General features: G+C 44.2%; 1 protein-coding gene across 1 annotated transcript; it reads left to right on the forward strand.

The window, feature by feature from the left end:
* Positions 1 to 1,024: 1,024 nt before the first annotated feature.
* Positions 1,025 to 26,067, forward strand: LOC146021164 (uncharacterized). Its single transcript, XM_083154965.1, has 18 exons — positions 1,025 to 1,347; positions 1,436 to 1,466; positions 2,343 to 2,424; positions 4,520 to 4,672; positions 5,770 to 5,975; positions 7,284 to 7,375; positions 9,230 to 9,336; positions 10,370 to 10,716; positions 11,439 to 11,539; positions 12,955 to 13,070; positions 13,250 to 13,426; positions 13,825 to 14,039; positions 14,669 to 14,760; positions 16,739 to 16,836; positions 18,374 to 18,559; positions 22,676 to 22,875; positions 25,629 to 25,717; positions 25,916 to 26,067. Exons 3-18 carry the CDS (start codon positions 2,344 to 2,346, stop codon positions 26,065 to 26,067), a joined length of 2,412 nt encoding a protein of 803 aa, XP_083011091.1. The 5' UTR covers positions 1,025 to 1,347; positions 1,436 to 1,466; position 2,343.
* Positions 26,068 to 26,739: the final 672 nt, after the last annotated feature.

Here is a 26,739-nt window from a genome sequence, read left to right on the forward strand (position 1 = left end):
CGTAAGTCGACTTTTTGCGCATTGGAGTCCTTGTTGTAATACAGTATATATATATATATATATATATATTCCCACTGAAGGGGGAGAGCAAGGAGAATGGATCAGATACTGAGTGCCGGGGAATAGATGGATATATATATATATATACAGTGGCGTAACTAGAAATGAAGCTCCCCCCTGTAAAAATAATTCTGACCCCCCCTCCCACCCCCACCCTCCGTACCTGCACTGTGCGGCTCTCAAGTTGAAGTACATGTTGGCAGTGTGACAGGCCATCACAGATGGTGACTCTGCACGGCAATGTAATGGGGAGACTCCAGGCAGTGTGTTTATACATGAGGGTGCAGGGCAGGGAGCTTGCCGCTTGATTGTCTGATCCTTTGACGGTGCGGACGGAGCTTCCTGCCTGCAGATGAGCGGTGATCGGCTGGCGACTGCTCTCCCCTGGGCGCACACGCTCTGAGCGTGCTGGAGGAATTTAGAGCAAGGCAGCCAATGGAGACAGCAGGGTGTCTGGCTGGCGCACGGGCTGGGGAGAGACGGACCCCCCTCCCTGTGTGGGGAATTAATACCGGGTGGCAGCGCTGATGTGAAGCCAGGATCTGCCATAGAAGGAATCATGGAAAATACCTCCAGTCTCACTGAGGCTGCCTGTGTGACAGCCCGCAGCTCCGGGCTGTCACACAGGCAGCCTCAGTGAGATAGGAGAACCGTGACCATGTGCCCCGGAGGTGCCGGCTCCCCCCCCCCCCCCCCCCCGCCACCGCTGGGGCTGCGGAGCGGTAGCTACGCCACTGTATATATATTACAGATACCGGCACTCACAATAAACCTGAATACCTCGCTTGCTGCCTTCCGTGATGCTGACACGGCAATTGCCCTGTCACACAGTACCCAAAAAAGCAGCGGCACTCAAGCCAAAAGAAGACACGGAGACTAGCCTTTAAGTCAATGTTTCAATGGGAATTTCCCATGTCCTGATGAAAATGGGAAATGGCCATTGAAACGTTGACTTAAAGGCTGGTCTCGGTGTCTTATTTTGGCTTGAGTGTCGCCGCTGTTTTGGGTATATATATATATATATTGCAATTCAGATAACATACTGAATATTAGTATCTACATTAATGGGGTGCAGTTATACAAATAATATTTTTATGATTTCTGATATTTGTTTTCCATGTATTTAGTTTTTATGTATTTATTGCTAGTTGTAAATGATAACATATTACAAATAGTTGCTGGGAGAAGTTATTATTTCATCCTGTAGCCATCTGCCCCTGAGTTACTATATTCACATCTATTTCTTTACCGTTGTTTTCTTGCAGTGCCCTTCCTATGCTGCAGCGGGTAAGTACATTTAGCATTGGTGCTGTATAGCACACAGTTAAGCTCTAATTATATTCCCCTATAATTAACTTATTTTACTGTTCCAAAGGTGCGGCTCTATGTCCATCAGTGCCCGGCGTGTGAGTATCCTATTTCAATTAAATATTTCCCGTATCCTCTCGGCAGTATGCAATGGCAGTGACAAACCTCTCAAGCATATTAAAAAAAAGTGATTAGTATATTCATCTGAACTGTATTGGACTTTACGGGGTAAACATATTATGGGGGGTATTTAATCAAGAATTCTGACTGTCGGAGCGTTCCAACAGCCGGAATCTGGGGCCATTTTCGTCTGATCCGACAGTAACTCGACGGTCAAAATTCAATGTTCCGACTATAAGGTCAGAGGATCGTTGGAAAGGACCGCAGATTATTAGAAAACTGCCATGAATTCAACATTTCTCGGACGTTTCTGACAAAACAGATACGACTTTAAACAAGTCAGATCAGAGACTGCCTTCAATGCTTTTACATGTAAAATGTCTCCCTTTGTCTGTAGAATTCCACCCATCTCCTAATAATTCAGCTATCCCACAACTCTGCAGCTCTTGACCTCATTGTGTCCACGCATATCCCCATCGCTGCACTCGGGAAACTGCATTTAGCTTCACTCTTGCACCCAGACCCCACTTGGAACCAACCAATTGGAGTCTTGGGCCGGGCTTAGAAGGGGAGTTATGCCGAATGCTGAGCCCCTCCATGTACTATAGTGTTGGTGCCACAGCCACCGCTAATGATAATCATAAATAGGAGTAACATCACTGAGACACAGAGAGATCGGCCATTTTGAGTGCTGATTTTACATGCAGTACAGTACTCTTATGTATATTGTTTCAGCCCACAAAATGGCGTCCTCCACTGTATGGAACTGCATATATGTGATGCTACACTTTATTATAATTTTTATTAAACACGTATACTTGCAACTAATCTTTTTACCGCTTTTCCCCCCCCAGTATGGAGCTAAATGGGCTTTTGGCAGCTGGCTCATATTTTGATGTTTGCAAATACTCAATGCAACAGTTTGCGTGTGCATCGGTAAGTTTAGTTTGGTATGGTTTCCTCTGTTTTACGGTACCAATTAGGGATGCCAATCCCGGGGCATTTTTTCAATCCCGGGATCCGGGATTGAAAAATGCTCAATCCCGGGATTCCCGGGATCCCGGGATTGGCATCCCCACCAAAAAAAAAAATTTTTAGCATAGGACCCACCCCGTCCGACCCGCACATCTACTTACATTAGGGTGTGGGGGGCGGCCGGGAGTGGGTTTGGAGGTGCACGGTGCCTCCCGGCAAGTGCACCTCCATAGAAGACAGCAGACGGGCGGAGGCAGACCGGCGGAGGCAGGCAGGCGGGCGGCGGAGAAGAGGCGGGCAGGCGGAGGCGGGCAGGTGGGTGGAGTCAGGCCGGCGTGCTGGCGGGCGGCAGAGAAGAGGCGGGTAGGCAGCCGGCGGTCACTGGTGACGTGTGGCCTGCGCAGCGTGACCTCTACTGTCACGCTACGCAGGCCGCACGCCGGGTCAGGTTACGGGAACAGCCGGGCAGCGTCTGAGCGAGTGCTCAGACGCTGCCCGGCATTAGACTGCGCATGCGCAGTCTAATCCCGAAATCCCGGGATTGGATTCTCCAATCCCGGGATTGAAATCCCAGACTTTTTTAGGCCAAATCCCGGGATCCCGACGATCCCGATCCCGGGATTGGCCACACTAGTACCAATCACTTAGAATCAGTTGAACATTATCCAAGTGAGCACCCCCCTCAAGTGTGCCAATCAAGTACGGCCATAGGCATGGTCCGAAGAAGGGTCATATGCCCACCACTGCCAGGAGACGAGTAGACACTACTGGCCCATAAACTTGACTCATAGTTAATTAAACTATGTACTAAGCCTTGGAGGTAGATAAAGCGAAGAGAGATAAAGTACTAACCAATCAGCTCCTATCGTCAATGTTAAAGACTATGGGGGCAGGTGATTTAAGCTTTAAAAAGAGGTTGATTAAGAGTACTAAACATCCAACCACTCAGCTACTAACTGCCATTTTTCAAGTACTGCCTATAACATGACAGTTAGGAGTTGGATGTTTACCACCCTTTATAAATCCACCCCTGAGTTTGGAAAATGGCAGTTAGGGGCTGGTACTTGTCTCTGTCTACCAAGACTTAGTACATAGAACCAAGACTCAATGTTTTTGATTCACCCAGGGCCTGTGCAGCCCTGCCAGTGCCCCAGGTGACCCCCTGCTCTCCCCCCCTCCTCCCCCTCTCCCCTCCGCTCACCCGCTCCGACCCGGTCCACAGGGGGTGGGTGCGGGTGCTACACCCGCCTAAGATTGCCGGTGATGACCAGCAGGAGGGGGGGCAGCGGGTTTAACGCTGATCCACGGGTGTATCCAGGAAGGGAAGGGGGGTGGGGGCATACTGCTCACTGATTCACCTGCTCCCTGCTGGGATGAATTCTGGGTACCGTACTTGTCAGCTGCTGCAGCTTTCTTCCTGCTCTCCGCGGTGGCTCAGTACCACCCTCCAGTGGACGGCGCCGCAGGAAAATGCCTAAAGCTGCCTAGTGGTGGCGGCCCTCGTTTCACCCTATGCCTCACTAGGGTTACTGCAAGTAATAACTAACCTTGACTAACAGAATAGAAGCGTTAAAAGCTAAATTTTATCAATTCAAAATAGCATAGCCAGGCTCCTCAGATAATGCCAGGTGCTGGTCCTCCCAGTCTTATTCCTACTGGATTTCCATAGGTAACAGAAGCTCTGTGGGACATATTCCCTACCATAGACTTAGCAACATGGCCAGCTAGTGACCCGCCTGTGCGCTGCCATCTTCAAGATGGACCTGGCGGCTGCATAAACTGTAACTAGGCTTGGCCAAAACGGTCACTGCAGCTCAGGTTCCGGGGATGGATTCCCCCCAGCCCAGTCTGGACCGGGTACAGCTGCTACAGGGTCCACAGCTGAGAGGAGCCACCTTCCCTGTCAAAGTAACATGTGTTATATACATTTTCCACCACTGGGTGATAAATATGGGCCATTATATATTTTTGCTATGGGGCCTACATACATTGCAAACCATGTGAGATGAACATTGGGGTAATGTTGCACCCACATTCACTCTTTTTTTCCCCTTAGGTGGAGACAATCTCCTCTGACATCCTTCAGTCAATCTTCCTCTGCTTCTTCGTGGACACTAACGCTGTTCTCTCACAAATCGCGCTTTCCCAACTCGTGTCAAAAGTCAGTCTGGAGACACTTATGTATTCTCTGAACAACATTAGTATTGCGGTAAGTATCATCCAGAGCCCTGAAGTTCTACAGTATCTCTGGTATGGCCTTGGTTCAGGTTGATCCACCATTTGCAGTACCTACAGTGCAAACTGAAATGAGTAGAGTTGGCCAGGGTCTGGATGGAAATAGCTGCAGGTGGAGGCTGTTGGAACAGCTCATTGGACAAGCCGCTTGGCTATAGCCCCCATCTACAGCAGCAGCATTTGCTATTGGCTGCCCATTGATCCAACCACATGCTACGCTAAAATATTCCACCTCCAGGGGCAGATCATCCAGCAAACACTGTGATTTACATTGTGAGGATTATGGGTTGGTCCTAGCCATAAAGGTTGCCATAGCCACTGGTATACCACTTTAAATATGAAAATTCCGTATGAGCTTGCCTCACGGAATATGGGGGCTAAATCCGGTTCTGTCCACCTCTTATTTACTTTTATCCTGGGAAGGATACAGAGATTATAAAAGTAGCTATAAAGTGCGATTGTCACCTGCAAATAATATTAATATGTTACACACTGTAGCATTTAGATGTGGGCAGTACTACTAACTGTCTATACAGATTTGTTCCTGGTCCCACTGACAATACAGAAACAGCAGGGACGAGTAAAGGGCCACATGGGTCTGGGGGTGAAAATGTTCAAGGGCCTATTATGAGCAGCAGTGGCCAGTGCTGAGTGGGCGTGGCCGGGGCTGAGTGGGCGTGACTAGCGCTGAGTGGGCGTGATCTGTTCTTTGTAGGTGTGGTCATTGCTATTGAACTGCCTATGAGGTAGACATCATTGTTGTACTTAATGCAGGTGGCAGCTGTGGGACTTCTAAGTGGCCACATCCACACTTCTTGAGGGGCTAGAAAGTAGGCACTGGTGGCAGCGTGCAGTTGGGGAGGGTGCAGTAGGTTGAAGTTGTGTCTAAGGCCCCGAGAAGCCTTGCCCCAGCCCTGTATATGAGTTATAATGGGCTACCGTACCCAATGGACCACTTGCCATTCCTTTTCATGTAGGGGGTCAAATAAAGAATACATTTCTGATGTGACGTCCATACTGTATGTACAATGGAATTTACAATATCACTTATGCGCATCTGCTGTCTTTCAGGTTCCTGAAGCTTCTATACCAGCTGGATTTAAAGGTGGCATAATAACTGCCACATTGGAAAAACTCATACAAATGAACGATTTAGGAAGCGGTCGCTTGGCATCTACGTTCCAGGAGAGTTTGTACTTTGCAATGCCCGAATTTAGCCCCAGCACTTTGGATTGTATGAACAATCTCCCTGTAACATGTGTCGGGATAATGGCTGTGTAAGTTGAACATGATCATGCATTGCACTGGTCTTAAGGATAAAATGTATCCATTGTATAAACATTGTGAAAACGCACACACGCAATACATCGTATGTGGCCCTTCTGCATGCGTTGTATCACATGCGATTCTCACTTCCTGACACCAGAAGGGTGCGTATGATCATACAGCACGTATGATCTCCGGGTCTGATGCACGGGACCACACATCGGATCGTATAGGACGTCAGACACATGCTATATTGCCCGATTTCCCCCGATTTCTCGGCCCAATCGTCTGGAAATGGGTGGAATCGGGCCCAAAACGTAGAGTGTATGAGGGCCTTTATAGAATAAATTGTCTTGCTCTGGCAGTGAGGTCTATGAGCATGACACAACTGTTCATAAAATACAAATGGGTGCTGAATTGTTGCGATTCTCCCTTACAACTGTTTCCCCCAACAATAACAGACCGGAACCTTCTCCCATCAAATGGAATAAAATAAGAGGCACACTATTATAATTTTTTATTTATGGCATAACTAGCCCATTACAAACAGTTTTTAAACACTCAGGGTGAGATTTAATAGGATGAGAGTTTCAGAAAGTGAGAGATTTGGTGAGAAATCTCCAGTTTTTTTAAAGCGGCAATCATTTATACTGCAAAATTAAACTGGTTTTGCGGTGTAAATGATTGCCACTTTAAAAAAACTGGAGATTTCTTACCAAATCTCTCACTCTCTGAAACTCTCATCCTATTAAATCTCACCCATATTTCTTTTTTCACCCTTTCTGGTTCTCTAAATTTTAATACGAAACATTTTTCACATAAAGGGAAATATTCTTTCAATGTTATTTCTTTTATGGGAACCATCATAAAAAGCTATTACTTAAAAACAATGAATACATTAGTTTATCTCAGTGGAGCCTTACTATTAAATCCAACATTTCACCATATAAGTCTCTTTCTTTTCTCTTTTTTTTATTCAGTTGACACTTTTGCAACGCATTTTAGAGACGTCCCTCGAGTTGGTGTATAACTTTCTTATTGGGCACCAGTCTAGAACTTAAGCTGGAGTTCCGTCAAATTGCATTGTGTTATCCTGTGGATTTAAAATACCGACCCCATAATTAGTCAATAGAATGATTTGGTGCTTATATGGTGTCAGAGTGTGGAGGGATAGGAGGAAGAACTATGGAGCCCCCGGTCCAACTAGTATTTTGGTGCAGTGCAGTCACTGTTACTCTCGATACACCTCTACAGTGTTTGTGGGCTATGGAAATATGTTATAAATCTGACTTACATCTAACCATCCTTCTTTCTCCTAGTGGTAATGCACTGGATGTGAGGTATACCTCGTATGACAATGACACAAAACGAGCAATTGGGCAAGGGATTATTCGGTTCGTGAAGAAGCATTGTGAGTAATAGAAAATGTTTCCAATCACCCACTGTGCTTCCAGTCCAGTTTAACCTTGTCAGAGAGGAACATTTATTTTACTTTTTTGTGTGGGGAATGCCGATCCTTACATTCACAGCTAAAGCAATTAAAAACTTTTGGCCTTGCCTAATATCTGTACAGTATATACGCCGGTACTTGTGTATTATCTGGGCGCCCGATTTTATCATTGCAAGCCACTACTTAAGGCATGCAATGCGATTCGATTTTTCATTGTAAAGACCAGCAAGCCCCGCAAGGGGACGCAGAATACATGTAAAGTAATAAAGGTAACATAACATATTGGGCCAGGCCTAGGGAAATCATAAAAGAGATATTAGAGCAAAATGGTTCTAAAAACATATTAAGGTGTCCGTATAGCGGAAGTGAAAGCGATTTTAAAAGTGGGTGTGGCTAATATTTGCACCAGATATAACTTAAAATATATTGGCCCTTATTCTGGTTGGTGCTGCCGGATCCGAATATGCGGCCAGGACCGTGCCAACTCCGTCCGTACGCGGTAAGAAGCTGTCCGCACGGACCGCAAGTGTATTTCTCATGAATACACCTCCTCCATCTCAGGGAACCTCCCCCATCATTCGATGGTCTCCGTGCAAAAGCAGGGATCTGGGCGGGCAGCTGACATCCGGCGATGTCATATGTCCGCCCCCTACACGTGCGTCACGACTGCATTACCATACGTACGCCCAGCGTTTGCATGGGAACGCCCATGAAACGCAGGGCGTATGCATATGGTAATGAGCCCAAATAGCCCTTCACGCCCCTCTCCACCCCCTGTTCGTAGTGTTCACATTTCATGCGGAATTTGGCCGTACGCCCCGCTCGCACATGCGCAGAGACGCCTCTAAACATGCGCAGACACAAAACATCGGCGGCACGAACGCATGCGGATATTACCGCACCAACCAGAATAAGGGCCATTATCTTTGGGTCCGATGCAGAATTGGTCACAAACTCAGCTTTGCAGATGTATCTTTAGTGTTGCACCCATTTTTTTAATTATTCACCACTTCAGCACTCTGAGTCCGTTATGGAAGCCCGGTAAAAGCACAGGATAAGTGACGGCCATTTTCTTGGAGCCCTGTGAGGGAATATTAGACGGTAGCACATCGCTAGTGAGACAGGGACTATGGTACTGGCAAGAGAGAGAGAGAGAAGGGGCATAGACAGAGTTTGCACACATGCTTTCTCCGCTTTTTAAACACCCCTGGGTGAGTGGGGGTAAAAAGGCTCCAAGAGATGCTGTGTCCTATTAGAGTGTCACACACATCTTGTTGAAATTAATTGTATGCAAAGACATTGTACCACTCAAGCAGGAGGCCTTGCTTGGATGGAGAAAGTGCCTGTACCTGCCATAGAGTTGGGGCAAGTTTTGCAGGTGCAATCAATGGTGGCCTCTAAAGATGCCCCATGTGGTGTTTTATTGTCAATAGATGCTGACAGAAGCTGTTTTAGCCCTTGCACCGTCAGATGTTCACCAGGGAAGAGCTTTGTTCTGCCATTAGCATTGAGACTCAGATGTGACTGTGGCACAAGTGCAATGTGGATGCGATCACAGTAGACATGCGTTTACCTACGTATTGGCCCTAGTTAGCACCAGATCAGTGAGATGTAAATATCAAATAACCTTATTTAATACTGAGTCCAAATTTCCTAAATGTGTAAAAGTTGGGTCCGGTGTTTGTGAATGTATATGGCCAAAGTTAATTGTTAGTAATAATGTTCCAACTTCCAATCTCTGGTATAAATTGTTGTTTAAACAATTCTTAGGTCCGTCACATTATCACACTAATTATATTGCTTTTGTCTCTTTAGCCTGTGGCACCGGACCAGTAGGCATTGTAATGTCAACTTATCTCAAGAGTTTCAAGAATGATGTGACCTATATTGACCTTGTCATGATCTTTACAAAGGAGGAGTTGGTAAGCTTCTGATCATCAATTCTATATCACAGGTTCTCAATCTTGGTCCTCAGGACCACTCACAGTGCATGCTTTCCAGGTCATCTCTGGAATTTAAAAAATGTGAAAGTTGGCGATACACAACTCCCCATGCCAGGTGACCCAGTGGTGTAACTAGAAATGATGTGCCCCCTGCCAAAAAAACTGTTTATGCCACGCCTTCCCCATACATTAATTTCAGCGGCGGATTATACCTATGGGCTACAGCCACCCCCAGGTAAAATCCGCCATCTGACATTGTGACTGGCAGGCACTTCCTATTCTTTACATTGCCAGTCATCCACATGACAGGCAGTCCCATTGGAACGTGGACTGCCAGTCTGTGCTGCTATAAGTAAAGAGCTGGCTTCCTGTAGGGAGCCACTCCCTGCTTTACCATGCAGCCCAATCTGGCTTCTATGGACTGCAATCAGTGCATTTCACAGAAGCTGGGTGTAAGTGCATGCGCAGTTGCTTGTCTACACATCAGTCCTGGCACCTGCTGGATCCATTGCGAACGTTTTCGGACTGATGACTATTTCCTCTTCGGGCAGGGGTTAGCCACGTGTAAGTAGCCGATATAATTGTCATTTTTTTCACCAACATACTCATTCTCAGGGTTTTTTTTTTGCTCATTGCCAGGGGGTTATATGCTTGTTGGCAGGAGTTTCTATGCTCATTGCCAGGGGGTTACATGCTCATTGCCAGGGGGTTTCTATGCTCATTCTATGCTCGTTGCAGGTTCCCAGTGTTCCCAGCGCTCCCAGAATCCAGCACTTCCGGGTAGTGCTGTGCGGACTGCACCCCCTTGTGGGACCTCTAGCATCTTTCAGGGCCGTTTTAGCCAGATTGCATGGAATCTGCCGTGATCCTAAACCTTCTGCAGCACTTGCTCCCCCTCCACTGCTAGGGCTAGATAATGTAGACCGTATGGGGTCCAGGGGACCAAGTTGTACAATATTAATAGGATATGCCAGAAAGAAATTAATCCATGACCTGTGTGTTTGCTTTCCAGAGCATGTCCTTAGCCGATCTCACAGCCCCCCAAGTGGCACAATACGTTGAGAATACCAATGCATTTAGTAGCATGGAGACGGCCTCCGCTGTATTCACCGTACTGCAATCCAAAGGGTTTTCTTATACCGCTGAATTCCTGGGTGCATTCTCCATGGATTCCATCACCGCTGACAACGACATTCTGTTTAATTTACTGTCCATCACAATAACGAGTTATAACAGTGCTACGGAAACTAATTGCCTTCCAGTCTTAGGGACATTCCTACCAAATTTTTTATTAGTTACCGTTAACGTGACCATCATAAACATGCTTCAACCCAAGGACTGCTCAGATTTCCAAAACATGTAAGTAAGATAAGAATGCATTATTTGCTCTGTTGAATACTTCTCGCTAAGAAATCGCTAAGAAATATATTTGAGGGAGGCGGTGTAAAGTCTACGTAAATGTCTTGATGACTTGCTCTAGGTACTTGTAAAGTTCATTCAATTGTAACTTTTTAAGGCCAATGTACCTATGGTGCTCTAATTATCGGGATGGCTATTGATAAGCTTCTGAAAATAGCCCTGACCAGCTGCTTGTGTGCATGTAACCTGTGCATAAAGCCCCTATAGATCTCTAGATGCCATTCCCTCAAGTAAACCAGAAATGTAGATCCGTCATTTGGATCTATTGATGATCAGTGAATGTTGTCATGTTAAAAATCACAAAGTTTTAGGGAATCATGATTTTTTTTTTTACTTTTGGATTTTTTCTGGTTCCCCAACCCAGGCGTCAGGGGATCAAGAAATTGTGACAATTTATAGCAGTTTGTGGGGTCCTTTAGTTTCGACAGGTTAGTGGTGAGAAAATACCACTCCCCTTACTGTCAGCAGCAAATCAGGATGCTCGCTGCCAAAGCCCTCCAACTGTTGCTAAGCTGCCATCTGTTTCCATGGAAGACAGAACGTTTACAGATCAAAAATTTGTACAAACAACTTTTTGCCAATCAATGATCTCCATTATCCTGTCACACACGTTTATCATTGCTCATCATATAACTGTTACGTGATATTCTCTTTGCCTGCAGAGGCAGCAAATTGGACAGTGCCTATACAAAGTTCTCAAATGATACCAAGGAGGCACTGATGACCTTCAGGGTGAATTTTCTGACTACGGCACTTAATTCAGGTAAGAAATAAAATCCAGTATATGAAATAGAGAAAATATAGGCATCTAATGGAAATATGTTCATATGGGTGAAGGCCATTGTAAATGCATTCATGTTATATATAATAAGAATGACCAAACACTATTCACCTGCCCAGGGCCTGCTTAGGGGTTCCAGCCATCCTAGGCTAATAAAGTTGCTGCCCTCCCATACATTATTTATTAAAAAAAATTACCTACATGCTCGTTGCCAGGGGTTACTTGTTTGTCACCAGGGTTTACGTGTTCGTTGCCATGGTGAGTTAAATTTTCATTGCAAGGGGTGGTTACATGCTCAGAGTGTACAAGCGATCCTGGAATCTGCACTTCCTGGTAGTGCTGGGTAGTGAGGTCTAGTAGGTCCTCTACTGCTTGTCTCCTAGAAGGTGTTGGCTATTTTGAGAAAACTGTTTTTGCAGATTCCATGCTGTCATCATGCTTACCCCTGTGTTGGCTTCCAGTAGTTGGTACCACCGCAGCAACTGTTGCGTCGGCGCTGCACCCCCTAGGACCCAGTGCTCCAGCCCGATCAGCCTATTGGCTGACCAGGCCCTGCACCTGCCTTATCTCATGGACGGGAGCACATCGGTCATTAATGATATTCAGCACTGGCTCCACCCTCAAACATGTGACATTACACACGGGGCAAAGCCACAGGCAGTAGGAACTGTTCAGCTGCCAGTAGTACAAGCAGCACTACTGGCAGATGTGTGCCATGCCAGGTGCACTGCTAGCCAGATGCAGGGGATGTGACAGTGTCGACCCCCCCCCCCCCAGGGTCCAGAATCATTGGGCGACAGCATCGAGCTCACACCCCTCCCTGCAGCCCTGAACGTAGTACCACTAAATTTGGGCTCTTTATAAAGTAAGAATGCAGAATATGGAACTTTAACTGTAAAATAATTGCATAATGTCCAGGCTAAACTGATGACATTTTACATTTGCACCTCAATATTATTATTATTATTATTAATAATAATAATATTTGACATATTTAATGTTTCTGCATGAAATTATCATCAATTTTACATTTTTAAAAGCACTTTGGGGCAGATTTATTAAGTCTGGTGAAGTGACAAAGTGGCCTGTGATAATGCACCAGCCAATCAGCTCCTAACTGCCAAGTTATAGGCTGGGTTTGAAAAATGTTAGTTTCTGTATGAACTGAGTGGCTGTTGCGTTATCACCTTACACTTTATCACTTCATCGGGCTTAATAAATCTGCTTCTTTATTTTAATTTGCAAGTATCTGATCAGAGGCCTACTGGTCACTGCTACTGTGCATTGCAATTCTACTCTCACTGTAGCAGTGAACTGTTTCTCTGTATCAACTATGGAATTATTGTGCTCTTGAGTGCGGATGATGACAACATTGATGATGTCATATTCTTTTTCAGGCTCAGCGTGCTCCCATGGACTTTCCAGCACACAGTGGTTGATGATAAATTTTGGGTCGTCCATAGAGGTTGTTTCTTATAGTGAGCTGATCCAACTCAACGCAGCATTCGATGGGGTAAGACGCTCTTGTGTTCATTTCGGAGAATTCTCTATGAACTTTGTGATTAAGTGATTAAAAAATGTTCCAATGATGTCAGATTACAGGCTAAGCGATGTATTCACTTTCCTTGTGTCCTGCAATCTTAACATTCTATATATATATATATACTGTATGTACACACGTTTGTTTTCCAGTATGAAGCCATTGCACTTCTGAACATTGTCCAGATAACCGATATGGTCGTAATGACCAATTTGCTCACCGATGCAAATCCCAAACTCTATGAATCCCATTGTTCAGCTCTAATCGGTTACTTTACGAATCAAGGATATATCTCGTTACTGGACTTTCTAGAGAGACTGAGTATGACGGTGAGTGATGTTATGCAAGGTAATATAGATAATTAAAGAACTTGCTGGATTTACCTCAACAAAGCTTCATTTTTTTGTTTTCCACAGTGATATAATGATAACTTCTTTATATTGTACTTGACTAAGGTCCTAACATATTTTATTATCATCAACTTTCATCCTCTGGTCATCGCGGTGTCCTCCATTTTGAAATGGACAGGAGTTGGCCAACCAGGCGGAGGCACCCAGCTAATTTTTTTTACATTCAAGTTGTGAAGACGGATGGGTTGAGCGACATAGTGATTCAGAACAATTCATCATTATGCACTTGTTGTGATGTGTTGCTCAATGTGATTGTGTTGTCAAACGCTTAAGGGAGCAAATTTCATGCGTTTACCCTGTTTTTTTTTTTCTTACAGAGCAAAATAACAATTATTGCGGACATTGATGTACGCAATCTGCTTTTTGGCGGGTTTTGGAGAATAGTGGAAACTCAGTTTTCTATTTTCACTTATGAGGAATGGAATTTGTTTTTCAATAAATACTTTACTTTATTTGTGGCATCTATTACCAGTAATGAACTGTCTTACCTGACCGTCGATGTGGTTAAAGATTGCAACAACTTCCAAACAATGTAAGTAGCCAACACTGCATTGCTTTAAAAAATTAAAAGAAGTGATGTTTCTCATAGCAACCAATCAAATTCTGTCTATGATTTCTCTGTTGCACCCTAGAAAATAGTAGACAGGATCTGATTGGTTGCTATGGGCAACATCACCTCTCATCATTTTTAGAAGCTTTAATACTTGAAACTTACCCAACTGTGTTATACTGAACAACTCCTATTAAAGTGTCCAAATTGTATGTAGAGCTCACACAGGGGATCACAGATATTTACGAATCCAAAATTAAAGATGTCAAAAACCAGTGACATATTAGTTATAGACTGTGTGAGACAAAGGCTTAAATGTAATACAATCTTTACGTTAGGAAGAGTCATATTCAGGTTCTGTAGAAAATTGAAGCATCTGCTGAAAGTTTGAAGCTTTGGAGGAAAGTGAGACAATGAGGCAAAGAGTTCCAGAGAAAAGGTGCAGCTCTAGTGAAGTTTTGCAGAGCATTTCAATAGAGATGAGGAAGGCATTCACTTTATACATTGTAACGGGACACAAATGAAATAATGATAGACAATGGAAAATAAATTGATGTCCTTTTTATTACAATCTTCTGAATTAACTTTTTTTTTTTGCAATTTTATTTCAGTGTTCAGGGCCTTGCAAGTCAGATAAATTACATGAGCATGGATACAATTAACAATATTCTCACCTTTATCAATGACTTCCTTCAAGCCATGAGTAAGTGTATTTGTGGTTCTGTAAAGATACTTTATAGAGGTCTATACAGACTATATGAAAGACATTAATACCAATACTTGCACCAGATACACTTTGGGCCAGATCCAATTAGCCACTGTAATTAACCGCAATCTAATTGGTCTGCGGGGGCTATTTAATAACAACATGAGATAAGCCCGCTGGCTGCACTTTAACACAGATTTCTGCTCGATCTGTGGGTGGCTTGAACAGAAATTTACAGTAAGTAAATTTATCGAGTTGGAGCAAACTCATTAAAACATAGCTCCTGGTGCATTTCCTGCAATCTATGGGTTAATGCATTTTAATGGCAAAGTTACTACGGGAAAAGGGGCTGTATTTGGATATCCTTGCGCCGGTACCATCCGGTACTTTAATGCCCCTTTCAGACCGCACTTAAAAAAACGATTTTTTACCGTTTTAAAATGGTAATCTGTGCGGTCTGAAAGGAGCAGGACCACTTTACCATTTAACATAAGCCGATTTTGTAAAACGGTTAAAATGGAGGGTCCTACCCGTTTCAGACCCGGAATTTTGGCATCAAAATCGGGTCTGAAACGGTATTTAGGACCCAGCCAATGAGCTGGGTCCTAAATTCAGCGCAGTGAATATTTAATGAGCGCTCATTAAATATTCACAGCACTGGAGCCGCCCCCCGCCGCCCCACCCGCGCGTGGGTCGACTCCCCCCACCCACCCCCTGCAATGTGTTAAGAACCCCCCCCCCCCCGAGCAGCCGGTAACTCCGTAATTGCGGATCCCGGCAGTGCAGTATGGTCGGAAGCACTCATGAAAAAAAGTGTCTTTCAGAAAATGGCTGCCCCATAGGAAAACCTATTTTCCTATTTTCGTATGGGGGCAGCCATTTTCCGAAAGTCACTTTTCTTGTTAGCCCTGGGGGGGTGGGGGGCTTTGTTAGCCCTGGGGGGGGGGGGGGGGTGTTTGAGGGTGTTAACCCACGGGGGGGGGGGGGGGGGGGGGGGGCGCTGAAGACTGGCTTTGACCCTGTATTTGGAAAGTTTCCAAAAAGGGTCTGCCAGTGTAAAAAAAAACGCACTTACCGTTTAAGAGATGCGGTGTGAGAGGGGTTTTACCTGGCAGACCCGTTTTTGGAAACATTTTCAAATACAGGGTCAAAGCCAGTTTTGCAGTCTGAAAGCAACATAATATGACTGCAGTTAATTGAATACAGCCCTTTGAGGCTGAATTTGAGTTAAAAAACCAAGTACCTTTACACTTTGTCAAAACCATGTACATGCCTCTCAAATTTCTAGGTGCGGCAAGTGGGACTACCTACTCTCGTACAAGTGGCGGGGCCTCATGCTAAGTGGGCATGGCCTTGTAGCATCATAACCTCGGTTTCCACCACTTTGGGGGCATACCCTGTGCTCCCTGAGGGGCGTCTCTTAGCTCACATTTAAATTTCAGTGTAAAAATAAAGCTGCCCAGTATTTGTGTGCTACATTCAAAAATAGGCAGTAATTACCCTGCATGCAAAAATGATTAAATGAATCAGAATGTACTTATTTTTGTAGCACCATCTAGAATGTAATAGATAGTGTCTGATTGGTTGTCCATAGCAACATCCTATCTTCAATAGAACTCCTTAGTAAATAAATCCCTGTATATATGGCCGACTCGACTTGTACATAGAGCTGAAACCAGTGTCGGGATGTAATATAGTCCAAGTTGACAGGAGGCTGAACACGGACATTTTTTTAAAGCAGCAATGTTTTTGAAGGCATGGTTTAGCCCTTAAATGATTGCCGCTTTAAAAAAAAATGGCCACGTTTTTGGCCGGTATCCCGCACCTCAGATGAATTTTTGACTGCATTACATCCCGCTGCACAGATCAATATAAAGTTTGAGAATGAATGTTGGTTAAATGCTTTTTTTGGTTAAGAATTCATTCCAATTAACATTTTTTTTATTTTACTTTTGTCTTTGCTATACCATTCTAGCCTGCAATAGTGACAACTGGCTCGATGATAACTATAAAGGATTTAAGACTTATGTTAACGTTACCATAATTAAGAAATTGAATCCTGGCTACAATCTGGTAAGAGGAATTGCTCTATACTATCATCTTTATTAAATCACACTAAAAAGTTATGAACTAAAAATTAAATAAAAATGACAATTCTCAGAGATTTTAGCAACCCGGATCTACATTTCTAAGTGGAGATGTATCACTTCTTCTAAAGATGACAAGTGGAGGTTTTTCCTCAAGCGACAAATTTGATTCTAGAGGTGTGATTTAATGCCGCCCGAGATCAGCGGCAGTGCGAGATGTCCGCCGAACCCGGACATTTTTTTAAAGGGGAATTAACTTACAAGGTATGGTTTTGCCTTCTAAGTTAATTCCCCTTTAAAAAAACGTCCGAGTTCGGCGGACATCTTGAACTGCTGCTGAACTCGGGCGGCAGTAATCTTGCCCTAGATGTAATTTTAGAGTATGTAATGGGTATATTATGGAATCTGGTTGATATCTTCAGAACAGGCCAAACTGTGGCCCTCCAGCTGTTGTGAAACTACAAGTCCCATGATACCTTGCTACAGTTTTGCTATTAGGGAATGATAAAACTATGGCAAGGCATGCTGGGATGGGTAGTGTCACAAAAGCTGAAGGGCCACAGTTTGGACATGTCTGCTTTAGAAGATTTAATATATCCCCTCCTTAGTGCTGTATAGACAGATAATATCGTTAACGCATATCGTTTAGTGTGTACCCATTATATCATTAACAATCCCCCTGTCATCTGAATGTGATGTCAGATCTGACTATAGCATCAGTGACTGCATGTTTGACAGGGGCCTCTGTCTGTGACATCACTGACTGCAGTGATATCGGTAATGATACCGTTCAGTGTTTTAATGCTAGATTATTCCCCAGGAGTTCATGGGATATCGTTAGCGATATCCTTCACTAACGATATCGCATGGTGTGTACGCAGATTTTCTCACTAATTACATTATTCTTCTCCTCCCTGCTGTTCCTGAGGTTTTCTTTAATGTGTTTCTTTGATCCTCTAATACCCCGTTCTCACTGCCACAAAAACCCTGATTTTTTCCAGGGCAAGCAGTAATTTCCCATGTCCTGTCTCAGTGTGAAAGAGTCTTTGTGAAATTCCCGGGTGTTATGCCCCGGGAATTACACACAGGTTTTTTGTAGGGTTTTTCCTGAGTAATACACGGGTGTATGGCAGTGTGAACAGGCTAGACCCGGGTTTTTCTCACAAAATGCAAAAAAGCAAGTTCATTGCATTTCTCAAAGCTGCTTTTTAAACAGCCAATCAAAGATACTTTTTAAACATCCAATCAAAGCTGCTCTTAGATGCCACACACTTGATGGCAGGCATACCAGGGGAAGCCGTGTGAACGGGGCAGACACGGGAATTTCCCGGGTCTAAGGTGCAGTATGAATGGGGTCTGTAGAGCTGAGATGCTCTGTGCACAAAAACCCGGGATTTTGCAGGGGCGGCAATGAGAACGCAGCATAAGTTATATATAGAGACTGATATAAACCTATATAGAGACAAGTATATAAAGTTCTCAAAATACCTTATTTTTTTTTATTTATCATCATTTCCTTTTAGACTGCCCACTTGAAAGAACTAACTCCGTTCCAGATAGGACAAGCATCAGGGCTTTTTATAACCGTGATCGATGTTGAATATGTTAATGAAGTCTTTGCCGCATTGAAGTCCAATTACCCTATGCCACAAGGATACCTGGACGCAACTGGTGCATTCTTCGATAGTTTCAATGCAGTCTATTCTACGGTAATAACGAGATTCTATGAGGTCACTTAATTACATAACAAAACCAGGAACTGTATTACATGCTGTTTTAACGCTTCTGGGTAACTCATTCGCTGCCCAGTCCCACAACAATGTTTATCAGTTTTTGTTGGTGGCTGGCAGGAAGCACAAGACAAGTGGTTTACTGTGCAAAGGATTGTGGGAGAGTTTGCGTTTAACAATGGGGGATAGTTGTTCTGGCTCCAACAAGTACAAGCAAACTTCTGGAAGTATTTGAAAGCAACAATCATGTGCACACTCTGGGCACACTGTGCTCTCTTTATTATGACAGTGTACTCTACACCTCTCTCAAGCCATGTGTCCTGGTGCTGCCATCTTGCTCCACGGTCAACAACGTGCGGTCACTGTTACAAAGTGAGAGACGTTTCCCAAAGCAACCAATCAGCTTTTGCCATTTCAAAGACTGCGCTAGATAACTATCATAAGCAGGTTGGATGCTTTGTCCAACTTTATTACTCACGGAAGCTTGATACAATACAATTATTCCCACTATTTTATAACACATTTTTCCCCTGTAAGCTACTGAATATAAATAGCGCTTTACACCCATACTACCTTCCCATAGGTAATGGAAAAAAATATGGTTGGCAAATTGAGACGGAAGAGGTCTCTTTACCAGGTAAGATATGGGGTTACCAGCAATCAGCTGCCGGGAATCAATGCTACAGAGGAAAGGTTATTATTTATTAATACCTTTTGGCAGGTGGCCTTGCAAATTAATTTCCTTCCAGCAGGAGTGTTGCAGGGACTCGGATTTGTAGGTTATTGATTTCCATTTAAATCCCCCCAAAACTGCTACCAATTGCAGAAAGACTACATGGGGCTCATTAACTTATCAGTGCGGGAATGATTTATAAGGCATAATAATACTGATAATATCATTTGCTTTTACTGCTTAACGACATTGGCCAGGAGTTTTGTTGTCTTAATTATCAATTAAGACCTGGGGTGAGATTTAATAGGATGAGAGATTCGGAAAGTGAGAGATTTGGGAAGAAATCTCCAGGGTTTTTTAAAGCGGCAATCATTTACACTGCAAAATAAAACTGCTTTTGCAGTGTAAATGATCGCCGCTTTAAAAAACCTGGAGATTTCTTCCCAAATCTCTCACTTTCTGAATATCTCATCCAATTAAATCTCACCCCTGGTGTTCTAAATCTTTCTGGAACTTACTAACGAAATATTCTCTGAACGTTCCTTCAATTTACAATCGGAGTAGAGTTGCCCAAGAAACTAAACTGCATCTAAACACTGGGGCAGATGTACAGTATTAATCCTGGAGAAGAAATAAGATTGAAGGTGATAATGCACCAGCTATGTAACTCATAACTGTCATTTCTTTAAGCATGGTATGTAACATGACAGTTAGGAGCTGATTGGCTGGTACTTTACCTCTCTCGACTCTATTACTCTCCAAGCCATGATGCATCTCGTATAGAGCAGTGGTTATCAAACTCGGTCCTCAGGACCCCACACAGTTCACATATTCCAAGTCACTGGGCAATTGCACAGGTGCATCTATTACTCACTGATGCATTGGAAAAGATCCACAGGTGGAGGTAATAATTTCACTTGTGATTCTGTGAGGAGACCTGCAAAACATGCACTGTGTGGGGTCCTGAGGAACAAGTTTGAGAACCTGTGGTCTAGAGCACAGCACCCTGGTCCTCAAGTACCCCCAACAGTGAATGTTTTCCATGTCTCCACACAGAATCACAGGTGGCATAATTAGCTCCACCTGTGGATCTTTTAAAGTGTGTCTGAATAATGAGTGCACCTGCCGGGTGACCTGAAAAATGTGCACTGTTGGGGGTACTTGAGGATCAGGGTTGGGAACCACTGCACTAGGGTGCGGTGCGAGAATAAAATAGCATGGCGAGTGCAATGAGGGGGCGTGGTGGTACGTTTCGGTGTCCATGTCGACAAGACGTGTGCCGACAGGCGGTATTTCATGCCCTACCATCCACTAGGGTTGGACGCTGGATACTTTAATTAGAAATCTAATGATTTCTGCAAATTTAGGGAAAATACTAATGATTAGTTAATAGCTCATATGACATTTGCAAAACTGATACTTAACAATATCTTATTTCAAGCTGTTGAGTTTATGGTTTAATACATAAATCGATACGTATATTTTATATAAAAGTTAAATTGGAACAAACCCAAAGAGAATATTTTGATATGACATCTGATTTACATTACTTTGTCTTTCTTGGGATGTGGGGCACATTCTGCTTACATAAAACAATTCAGAGGTTATTCGCTGCCAGTTGTCATATTTCTCGGTGCTTCCATCCCCCTGTCCTATATTGGGTTAATGAAGTATATGCTTAGGCTATAACTATACTACAGTATGCTATACATTTCTTTTCTCACCTCTTTTGCCTCTGTAAACAACCAGAGCAAAAACATGTACATTATAGAATTTTCTTTGCTGAAAGCATTTATACACCAGGATATCCACTGCCAAATAAATAAATGAGTTTTAAAAGTACTTTTACAACTTTGAGTTTTAACTTCTTTTTCTATACATGCTGCTCCCCCAAGAATGTATCAATAACACATACAAGGGCAGAAAAACACCCTGAGATAGTGAACGCGCTTCAGCTCACGTTTACCTGCAGCCTTACTTGCCTACCTGACCCTCTCCATGCGGGAGAAAATGCTCTGTTCCTGGACTTCCCTGGTAATGTATGATTGCCAGCACCTGTGGTGAAACACCTTTACCTAGCTCCCCACAGGTTATGGCAATCCTACATTACCAGGGAAGTCCAGAAACAGAGCATTTTCTCCCGCATGGAGAGGGTCAGGTAGGCAAGTATGCCTGCAGCCAGTATCGGTTACTGGAGGTCTGGGTGGCCAGTCAGTCATCTGATCTTGTGCTACGCTGGGTGGAACTCCTTTCCTCTAACACTACCCCCCCCCATTAGGCAGGGCCTAGAACAGGGGTAGCCAACTCCAGTCCTCGAGAGCTACCAACAGTGCACGTTTTCTAGATCACCTAGCTGAGGCACAGGTGTATTCATCACTCACTGACACATTATAAATGATCCACAGGTGGAGCTCATTTATTTACTTGTGATTCTGTGAGGAGACCTGGAAAACATTAACTATTGGTAGCTCTCGCGGACTGGAGTTGGCTACCCCTGGCCTAGACCAATGCCGGGCAATTTGTGGCCTACCTCCCTTAAAGGGATAATGGTCCCACAAGGAAGTGGTGTGGTCACAAAATGGAAACTCCAATTAAAATGACAACACACAGTAGCACAATCATTTACACATTACACCATATGTAGTGCCTTTATTCATAATAAATCACACAGTAGTGCCCCTTATTCACATAATGTCCACAGATATGCTGCTCACAGTATACACATCTGTCTGTCACTCCAGCAGCTCACTGTCCATATCCGTCATGCTCCTTGCCCTGTGTCCCTCCAGCCCCCTCTTACCCTGTCTTCAGCAAGCACGGAGCCTGCTCCTCTCTTAGTGGCTCTTCTTAACTTCAATGGCGTGACGGGATGACATCACATACGCCGTGTTTTCTTCCAGTAAATACAGGAAGATCACATTTCCCATTACAAGTATGGGAAATACAACATGGCTACTAAAAAAATGTACAAATTTTATGGGCTTGGAGGAGAGGTTTGCAAATTTACCTCCAGTTCCATAATAGTACACCCCTGTGTTACTGAGAAGGGTGTGAAAACACTCCTTTCCCTAATATTTTAGTAAAAATAACTTGAAAAATATGCAGCGAGTGCGTTAGCTGCCACAGTTTATTTCCAATAATTGGGGGGGGGGTTGTAAGTATGTAGTATTCTGATGCGTGTGATCACCCAAGGGAAAACTGGCAGTTAGGGGCTATTTGGCTGGTACGTTATCGCTCTCCAAAGTTTAGTGAATAGACCCCATATTGTTCAAACTGTAAACAGTGTATGTGGCCAAGGGATGGGTCTCTGCCAAAAGACACCAACCAGTCTGTGACCAGATACAGTTCCTGGTCCTATTGAGCCCAAGCTTGTGATAACATTGTAAATGATTAACTGACATGTTCTTTTGTCTTTTCTTTAGGGTGTTGTTATAACTGACGAGGCAAAATACGCATTTGTGCATTACGCAGTTGAAGCACTGCTATTTCAGTTGGAAGACATATCGGCAGAAAGTGTTACCCTATGGTTTTCGGAAAGGCTGAAATATGTAATAACTGCTATTAACAGCAGTATTCTCGATGAAATCCCTCGGACCATGGCATGTGACTCTTATAAAGCTTTGTAAGTGCTGACTGTACCCATTCAGCCATGTTGGACTGGTGGTAATGACTGATGGTTGATAAAGTTTTATATTCAAGCTCTTCTAATGATTAGTCAAATGACTGGGAATGGCCATCGATGATTACAGTCTATGACAACACACATTGGTACATTGATGGGTAATCTTGAGGGTGTGAAACCATCTGGTGGGGAACCATTGAAGGTGTCACCCTTCGATTGTCTAATGTTTAATGAGCTGTGGGCCAAGAACAGCCTGGAGGTGGGGCTTTGTTGGTGTCAGGGGTGCAGCTGGAACAGCCGAGCACCCTGCAGCTGCAAGTGCCGCAGTGGAGCTCTCTGTGCAGAGATGTTACAGCAGCACAGAGGATACCAGGAGATTAGTGATGTTTCCATCAGGACAAGGCTGTATCTGACGGGGCAGTGGCAGTGATGTGATGTGAGGAAAAGACTGTAAACAGCAGGAATTCTAAGACTGAGGAGCTGGTGTACTATGCATTAGAGAGTGATAAAGTGGTGGGAGACTCAAAAGCTTAGTACATATGCTAAGTCCTCAAGCAGCACAGAGTATATCAGGAGATTAGTGATTTACTAGTAAGGACAGGGCTGCACGTGACATGATGTGAGGAGGGGAATAGCGGCAGCAGGAGGTCGCAGACTGAAAATTATATTGGCAGAAGAAGCAGGGTACCCCAACAGCACAGAGTATATCAGGAGATTAGTGATTTATTAGTAAGGACAGGGCTGCACGTGACATGATGTGAGGAGGGAATAGAGGCAGCAGGAGGTCACAGACAGAATGTTATATTGGTGGAAGGAGCAGGGTACCCCAACAGCACAGAGTATATCAGGAGATGAGTGATTTATTAGTAAGGACAGGGCTGCACGTGACATGATGTGAGGAGGGAATAGAGGCAGCAGGAGGTCACAGACAGAATGTTATATTGGTGGAAGGAGCAGGGTACCCCAACAGCACAGAGTATATCAGGAGATAAGTGATTTATTAGTAAGGACAGGGCTGCACGTGACATGATGTGAGGAGGGAATAGAGGCAGCAGGAGGTCACAGACAGAATGTTATATTGGTGGAAGGAGCAGGGTTCCCCAACAGCACAGAGTATATCAGGAGATGAGTGATTTATTAGTAAGGACAGGGCTGCACGTGACATGATGTGAGGAGGGAATAGAGGCAGCAGGAGGTCACAGGCAGAATGTTATATTGGTGGAAGGAGCAGGGTTCCCCAACAGCACAGAGTATATCAGGAGATGAGTGATTTATTAGTAAGGACAGGGCTGCACGTGACATGATGTGAGGAGGGAATAGAGGCAGCAGGAGGTCACAGGCAGAATGTTATATTGGTGGAAGGAGCAGGGTACCCCAACAGCACAGAGTATATCAGGAGATGAGTGATTTATTAGTAAGGACAGGGCTGCACGTGACACGATGTGAGGAGGGGAATAGAGGCAGCAGGAGGTCACAGGCAGAATGTTATATTGGTGGAAGGAGCAGGGTACCCCAACAGCACAGAGTATATCAGGAGATGAGTGATTTATTAGTAAGGACAGGGCTGCACGTGACACGATGTGAGGAGGGGAATAGAGGCAGCAGGAGGTCACAGACAGAAAGTTATATTGGTGGAAGGAGCAGGGTACCCCAACAGCACAGAGTATATCAGGAGATAAGTGATTTATTAGTAAGGACAGGGCTGCACGTGACATGATGTGAGGAGGGGAATAGAGGCAGCAGGAGGTCACAGGCAGAATGTTATATTGGTGGAAGGAGCAGGGTACCCCAACAGCACAGAGTATATCAGGAGATTAGTGATTTATTAGTAAGGACAGGGCTGCACGTGACATAATGTGAGGAGGGGAATATAGGCAGCAGGAGGTCACAGACAGAAAGTTATATTGGGGGAAGGAGCAGGGTACCCCAACAGCACAGAGTATATCAGGAGATAAGTGATTTATTAGTAAGGACAGGGCTGCACGTGACATGATGTGAGGAGGGAATAGAGGCAGCAGGAGGTCACAGACAGAATGTTATATTGGGGGAAGGAGCAGGGTACCCCAACAGCACAGAGTATATCAGGAGATGAGTGATTTATTAGTAAGGACAGGGCTGCACGTGACATGATGTGAGGAGGGGAATAGAGGCAGCAGGAGGTCACAGGCAGAATGTTATATTGGTGGAAGGAGCAGGGTACCCCAACAGCACAGAGTATATCAGGAGATGAGTGATTTATTAGTAAGGACAGGGCTGCACGTGACATGATGTGAGGAGGGGAATAGAGGCAGCAGGAGGTCACAGACAGAATGTTATATTGGGGGAAGGAGCAGGGTACCCCAACAGCACAGAGTATATCAGGAGATTAGTGATTTATTAGTAAGGACAGGGCTGCACGTGACATGATGTGAGGAGGGAATAGAGGCAGCAGGAGGTCACAGACAGAATGTTATATTGGTGGAAGGAGCAGGGTACCCCAACAGCACAGAGTATATCAGGAGATTAGTGATTTATTAGTAAGGACAGGGCTGCACGTGACACGATGTGAGGAGGGGAATAGAGGCAGCAGGAGCTTGCAGACTGAAAATTATATTGGTAGAAGAAGCAGGGTTCCCCAACAGCACAGCATAGCAAAACAGAGGCTCCTGTCAAACGCACAATGTTGCAATACAAAACAACCTCTTTAACATTCTAAGATTTGTCTTTACCATGAATGGCCCAAGGCTTATGTGAGTAAACTTTCTGTTTTATAGGGTGCACTCTCTGAGCGCCTTTTATGCGAGCACTGGAGAGACAAACCGTAAGGACGTCTTCGCTTTCTTTCTCAGCTTCATAGCAAACGGTAAGCTGAGCAGTTCCCAACAGTAATGACTACGATACAATATACAACAATAGCTCCCTATCCATAAAACCACAAACGTTATGGCGTCCGTTCCGTCCTGTGATAGAGGAAGCGGTGTACTTTCTATTTACAAACAATGATGGCTGACGGAAAACATTAACAGTATTAATAAGCGTTGTATTGTTTTGTTGCTCCTAGACAAGAAATGTGTACACTCGGAAACATCCACCGTGAGCTTTATACAGGGTTACTTCGGGGACTACTCTGTCATGGCTTCTTTTGAATATTATATAACCGCCTATTCTGCATTCAATATAGTAAGTGTTCATTTATATGACAAATTATGGTAATAAATGGATCTTGAATACATGATATTATGTGGCATATGTATTAATTAGCGAGTTTTAGACCCGATAATGCTAATTTAATATCGCTGTATCAACATCGGTTAGCATCGCATTGGGTCCTGGGGCTATTGCCATTCTGAGCCTATGGGCTACGGACCGTACTGCCGGTAGTGCAGCCAGAAGGGTTGGCGGGGGGTAGCGCACATCGCACATGTAAAGACCTCCCGGCACCTGGCTGAGCACTGCATCTAGAAATACGTCCCACTTGCAGATAACAATCATTCCGATCAGACTTTTATCTGGCCCGGAGATGGCCGAACAGTGGGTGGACGGTGACGTCATGTTAAGTCAGATGCCCGCCCGGTGCAGGCTTCGTCACATCTGTGTTCGCATGGGGATGTCCAGCGTTTTTCTGGGAGCACCCACCGTTTTTGTGGGCATGCCCAGGAAATACTGGGCATGCACTAGCCCCAGTGGTGTAACTATTAAACTTGCACCCCCCCTGCCAAAAAGGTATATATATATATATATATATATATATATATATATATATATGTATGTATATAATTGTATGTATATAAGTTGTTATTCTCTGAATTTATTATATTTGTCAAAGGTCAATTTAATGTTGAAATGTTATTGCCATATATTGTCCCCCTGCTAATTCATTCTTCC

Source organism: Crinia signifera, chromosome 7, assembly GCF_055691185.1.
Source record: "Crinia signifera chromosome 7, ASM5569118v1, whole genome shotgun sequence".
Classification (NCBI taxonomy): domain Eukaryota; kingdom Metazoa; phylum Chordata; class Amphibia; order Anura; family Myobatrachidae; genus Crinia; species Crinia signifera.